The 6,494-nt window shown below is 37.4% G+C and overlaps 1 protein-coding gene across 2 annotated transcripts; it reads right to left on the reverse strand.

Moving 5' to 3' along the window:
- Window positions 1-212: 212 nt before the first annotated feature.
- On the reverse strand, window positions 213-5,376 carry LOC126712192 (J domain-containing protein required for chloroplast accumulation response 1). 2 transcript variants are annotated; one of them, XM_050411417.1, is made up of 9 exons: window positions 4,625-5,374; window positions 3,349-4,169; window positions 2,854-3,272; window positions 2,652-2,763; window positions 2,107-2,174; window positions 1,657-1,722; window positions 1,494-1,571; window positions 1,064-1,240; window positions 213-502 (listed from the first exon to the last, which is right to left on the reverse strand). In XM_050411417.1, exons 1-9 carry the CDS (start codon window positions 5,089-5,091, stop codon window positions 464-466), a joined length of 2,247 nt encoding a protein of 748 aa, XP_050267374.1. In that variant the 5' UTR covers window positions 5,092-5,374; the 3' UTR covers window positions 213-463. The 2 variants fall into 2 exon arrangements, with proteins under 2 accessions (XP_050267374.1, XP_050267375.1); XM_050411418.1 differs by lacking the exon at window positions 1,657-1,722 and having other exon boundaries at window positions 4,625-5,376.
- Window positions 5,377-6,494: the final 1,118 nt, after the last annotated feature.

The raw sequence follows: 6,494 nt of genomic DNA on the forward strand, positions 1-6,494 counted from the left end.
CAAATTACATCATTTTGGGTACCAGCCCATTCAGGCATGCCTGTCAACTAGTAGTCATCAAAACTAATAGCCAGATAAAAGAATCAAAATCAGAAAGCAAACTATACAACCTCCAATCTACTTGCTAAAAGAAAGAAAGGTCCAATCCAGCAGTCACTAAAGTCCTCAACACAACTTGGTCAAAAGAAAAAATGTCTTCAGCACAAATAAAATTCTCTCATGTAACATCATACCATCTATTATAAACTTTGGTTCCATAAAATAGAAATTTCAACGTGCTCCAAACACGAGTATAAGAAAAGTATGGCATTTGAAATGTCTTATGGCATCAATTTTATACAACCTATCCATGGTCAAAACAGTATTTATATTACGGTTTGGATTTAATCGTGGAGACATCCTGATTCTGAGCACCTGATCTTTGTCCATATTGACAGACTTATTGCCATAGAGGACTGAGAACTCATAATGAACCAAGTGAGTTGAAATGAGTCCATGCCTCCTGAATTGAAAAAAAAGATACACTCAGTAATCTGTCTCAATTCTATGGATATGACACAGAAACAAAATTTGTCTTGCAATTTTAGATGTTTAGAAGGGACACATAACCAAAAAAATTGGAACTAATGCTTAGTTGTTGTATTACTTGTATAAGCGACGAACATAAAAGAACTTTCAGTTACTAAGTAATGTGTAGTGAAACACATTGCTCTTTGTGTAATGTGCAACACTGACTAAGTAATTGGCTTCAGTGAGTATGATCATTATTGATGCATTTTGATAATTCCTATGAAGAACCTAATTCCAAGAAACTCATACATTGCAATTAGAATAAAGACATGAAGGATGGATGGTCATGGATCAATGATCAAAGGGGGGGTAAGATTGTTTTGTAAAATCTGAATGAGGTCTAGCACACTTCAATATATTTCGAGGGTCCAGTGAGTAAGATGGGCAGAAGTAGATTTTCAATTGGCAGTTCTGTAAAAAATAATCAGATACCAACCTTGAATGGGGGAAAGGAAGTTTGTATGAGAAAAAATACCACAAGACTGTAACTTACCTGCAAAATCTCAAAAACTTTTTCTGCAATGTATTTTTGATGCGAAGCAGCACCCTTCTGCTGTAGTTTATCTGGATGTAGACAGAGTAAAGCTTTTTGATATGCTCTTTTGACCGAAGTTCCTTCAATTATATCAACAAGAGGTACAGGCTTCCACCCGCTCTCGGGCCAAAGAACCTGCATGTATGATCAGCATCAGGTTTGAGTGTCTAAGGCTTTACATAGCATGGACATCAAGAGAATTAAACTTGCCAGTAAGAAATATTCTAATAAGTGGCAGAACAAAAATGACTTGAAGCATACAAAAAAAAAAATCTCCCTGGTCACAGTCAAGGTTAAAGTGCAAAGGAGCTTTCTTTCGATACTTCAGATAGGACAGAGAAGAGACAGAAAGCAAGAAGCCAGTTGGATGACAACCATTTATACTTACATATTGTAAATTTGATAGCAATGAGCGTATATTTCCTTTCTTTCCATTGGACCACTGTCGTATTTTAGCATCAATAACCTGCTTAACATGAAATTATACAATTATTGCCACCTTAAAAATTTGAAAGCAACTATATGGTTCTTCTGTGCTTGTTCTACATTACTTGGATTTCTTTGTGATTATTGTCACTTTGTGGCAGTTCATTCTCGCCTTGGGTTAATTCCTTTATCTGTCAACAAGCCCAAGTAAACTAGCTCCTCAGCAAATGTAATAAAAAAAATTAGCTTGTGCCAATAGAAAATATATGCTATGCTTTTTCCTTGTTTCCTGAGATATGCACGCTTAATATTAAATTTTTACTATATTAATTTGGTAAGATGCATATGTGGACTGGTATCAACATGGGAATTCACATAATTTTAATCAAATTGTTTGTATCATTTAACTACTATGTAAGATTGATTGAAGAGATTCTCCCTTTGTCTCTCTCTCTTCTAATTTTTGATAAGGAGACAGATTGAACAGATTCAATATATACTTAATGTGGAAACCATTATAAGTTTACCAAAGTTAAAAAGATATGAATAAACTTTTGAATGGAAAAATCACATACGAGAAAGTTCCCTGGGAAGGAATCGTCTGTGTCTTCAACTGTAGCCATTGAGCCATTAGGAATTGATGCTGACAAAAATATATGGATGTGTTACATATATCTTTTGAATTAGGTACTTGGTTCCCAAATTAAATCAATGTAAAAAAAGTCCAATAATATGGATCTGCTCAAAAACAGAAACCACAAATGACACCAAGTATATATATAAATTGGAGAGCACAATCCAGAAAGTTCATGTTGCACATTGCTCTGCCAGTTCTGCTTACATGTTTACTATACACCTATGTGGAAGCATGATATAGTAGACTTTCAGCAAAAATAGTGCATTTGAAAGGAATTGGATTAATGCATCAAACCAACTCATTCTACCATTTGGCCTTAAATTACTGATAAAAGACATTGCAAATAATACATGTGGCTCTGACATCTCACCATGTTATGAGAAAGCATTGCTTATACATGTACCTCATAATTTCTCAACTTGGACCTGTTTGATGTATTAGCTATGCCTCACTACTACATTGATAAAGATTATGAAAACTAACCGGTACTTGCTGATGAGTTATCCTTCAGTTGCGACGAGGCATCACTAAATATATTATTGGTGGTTTTTATGGAAGAATGTTCTCTCTCTAACTCTTTCAGATGTTCATCTGCCTGAGAAGATGATAAGAAATATTAAAATTTTCACTTTCACTTTCAACAAAATTTTCTGTAATACCCTGGCCAAGTAAAAATTAAATTTACCATGATAGAAGCTTCTGGGACTGTGTTGCTCACATGGACCCTGGGAATTTTCACTTCTAATCCAGTTTTGGTACTGCTAACACTTACTTCATTCCTTGCACCATAAGAGCCTTTCTTCTTCCATCTAGAACTCTGACTTCGAGAGTCAATATTGTCATTGGGTTTTGGAGGAGCTTCTTGGTTGAACATTTTAACAAATTCTTTGACCTTTCCCTTAACTCTATTCCTCCCAAGATTTCCACCTGAGTAAACAGGCGAATCTTGCAAACTAGCTTTATCCACTTCTACATCATTCAGAGTAGTTCTTTTTCCATCTTGCTTCTTTACATTTTTACTTTCATCAACAAGTGCCAAGGGATTTTTTGCACTTTTAATTGTGCTTTCCTTACCTTTGCCTCTTTGAGTGATTCGTTCATTGCCTGCAATAAAAGAAAATGGGTGTGGTATGAGAGACAATATACTTGCACCAATGCGGTTGATCTAGAACACAATTACCTTGTTCATAGTCGTTATCAAATAGTAGAGAACGTAGGGGTTTCAACTCAGGCTTGTGAACTTCCTTTGTAAGGATAGTAATTTCTTTCACTTCATTATCACACAAATCTATCTTGGACAGAGATTGATGTTTTATTTCTTCTCTTATATCACGCATCATGGTATCAGCACTAACATCTTCAACAACACTATGAAGGCTGCTCAGGGTTTCTAATTCAGTTGTAAGAAGAATTGGTTCTGCAACATTTTGGCATGGCTCTACTCCATCTTGAGCGCTTGTATCAAGAACTGAGTCATTTTCCTCTTTGTTGTGTTCCATCTTATAGGACTTTAAAGGTGATTCCCTCACCTTACTCTCGATTTCTATCCGTCCATTCAAGCTTAGGGATCTTTTCATTTTCACAGGTTCTTTTAATCTTGAACTACTCCCTCTAAAAGGAATCATCAATGGCACTCCTTTGCAAGCCCATTTGTATATTGAGAAATGGAATTGACTGCTGTCGGTTGGAGCTTCAGAGATTTTTGAATCCTTTTTAATATTGCCTTCCGTGTCTTTTTTATCAGATTTAATCAAATTTGATGACTCCTCATTGTTAAGAATGATCTCCTGGGATAAAAGGTTTTGGCTATAAGATGATTGAATACCATTTTTTAATTCTTCTTGGCTTTGGGTTGATTGGCTTGAAAATCTAGAAAGATTCGAACTCAAAAAAGAAGAAGAGCTAATTCCATTGGATGCACCATCCTTGCATTTAGATGGACTAAGAGGAGTGGAACCATACACCGGCAAGTCCATCCCTTTGGTCAATTTGGCAGGAAGGCTATGGAATCAAAAATAGTTTGTAGTAAGTCACAGGAAAACATGCACAAAAATCAGAATATTTATGAAAATATACTATGTATAACAATAATTGAAGAAAGAAACTCAACTCAATATAGCCATAATCATATGGACATATCACATATCAATTGAAAATCAGCATAGATTCTGGGTGGGAGGAAATTGAAGTCGTGCAAACTGTGGATCATACTACTGCAATAAAGAATATTTCGGGAGAACATAAAGATCCCATTCCATGATCTCTTACAGATAATCAACATATCTATTTCATGAAACTAATAAGTCCTTTGTTTGGTCATTAGGAAGAATGACGGAAAGAACTACAATTGATAAAAAGAAAGAAGCTATTTTTAACCATAATTCATGCCTTTTTGCTATCTTATACCTAAGATTTTCTAAAAACAACTGAAAGAATCCTCGTAGTAAAACCAAAACCTGAATTGGGAAGGGAGTGATGAACTCCCAAAGGGCTCAGCTTTGGGTGGCAGGGGTCGAGCAGGGCTCAAAACCCGCGAACCTGGGGCTGAAGAAAAAACATCACTGTCACGCTTCCTTGGAGTAGAAGTCAAAGATTCATCACCTCGAAAAATGTCATTGAAGAAATCCTCACTCGGGTATCGCCTTCTGTTCAAATTTTCCTCCCCAAACACTGGCTTCTCACCATGACAAGGCCATGAAATACGACATGAATGTGATTCATCTTCCCCACTACGTCCATAGGTATCCTTAGCTTCATTGAAATTATACCGCTTCTCTTGTATTGATGACCGCCTTGGTGGCCCGCCAAACACATCATTAAAGTCTAAGTCCGAGTTTTTGTCGGGTGAAGAGTTGGAGTTTGTGAATGCTCTTTGAGGACTATACCCCAAAAGAACACTCTCTCTTTGTGAAAATCTCTCCATTTTTTGTTGATAGCAATGTAATTAGCAGAAAATTCAAATATATAATTGGCGGGAAATCTTAGTGCAGCTCTGTTGAGCTGTGAACTATAGAGGGTAATCAAGGTGTATGAGTTCCTGAATATGTTGCAAGAGAGATTTTGAGGTTGAGTCTAATAAAGTTTCCAAAGCTTTTGGTCATGAAAAGTATGAACAATATGAGGAGGAAAATGTTGACAAGGAAAACGTTGACAAGGAAAATGCAAAAGAAGACAGAGTTAGGTTTAAGTTAGTGGAATTTGAAGCCACACAAGGTGTAATGAAAAATCTATCTTGTGAGTTTTTGGATAAGAAGAAAATTCCACACTACAAAGACAAAGTAATATCGTATTAGCCAGGCAATGGCCTCTGGAATGGTGGACCTATATTTTCATCTCTTTTCTTTTTCGGTTTATATTTTTCAAGGTTTTTTTAAATATAATTCCCTTGGCGACCGTTATTACAAGGAATTTTTGTGATGCAACTTGGATGGACTTTCTCTTTGGGCCATAGATACAACTAAAGTTTTTTGTCTATATACAACTCAGCAGTGACAGCTCTGTCATTTTGTGAAATCATGATAACAAAACCCAAGCATTCGTTTGTTTTTGTTCCCTTTCTGATTGTTGGACAGGATAAATTGAAAAAAAAAAAAAAAAAGATGGCTAAAAGTACTATGGTTTCTGTAAGGACACAAAATCTTTAACGGTCCGACATCGACGTTGGGCTCGCACACGGAAAGTCCCTCACAATAATATTTGTAGAGAGTGGGCTTGAAAGGCCAGCGTTGGGGCACGGGGCGACATTTCGAGTCGGACTACAGGTGAACTGATATGAGATAGAGCTTTGGGCTGAATATTCGGGCCCATCAATCTTGTATCTAGGAGGATTTGGCTCCTCAGATCATGTTCGAGGAGCGTTGGCGCTGTCCCCGGTTACCCGTCGAAGGGTTTTTACGTGGTGTCCGGCGTGTATTATCCAGACATTCTCTTTCTTCAAGCCTTTCTCCAGAAGCTAGATGGAGACCCCCCTTCTTGGTCACATAACATTCTCTTTTATACTCGCCTACGTTCGTTGTCCTTCGTCCACGTGTAGGGTCGATCTTTCCGGGGCAGATATCTGTCCCATCAGTCTAATCCCTGAGTTGTGGGAGATGGTCCATAAAGCCTAAAAATCCGGATCTGTTTGGGGCGGTGTCATGTCAATGAAGGGTATTAAGGACTATTTCCGTGAGATATTTTCTGATCTTTCAAGTCTGCCTGCATCCCATTTTCGTTAATGGGGTTCTGGGCTTTCCGAGGACGGAGCGGTCCTCGGACGTGCCCTTGAACCACATCGGGCTCATTGTTTTTGGGCTTGGGCCCTGGTCTCCTTTAGTTTGGGGGCCT

Source organism: Quercus robur, chromosome 2 (assembly GCF_932294415.1).
Source record: "Quercus robur chromosome 2, dhQueRobu3.1, whole genome shotgun sequence".
NCBI classification, from domain to species: Eukaryota; Viridiplantae; Streptophyta; class Magnoliopsida; order Fagales; family Fagaceae; genus Quercus; species Quercus robur.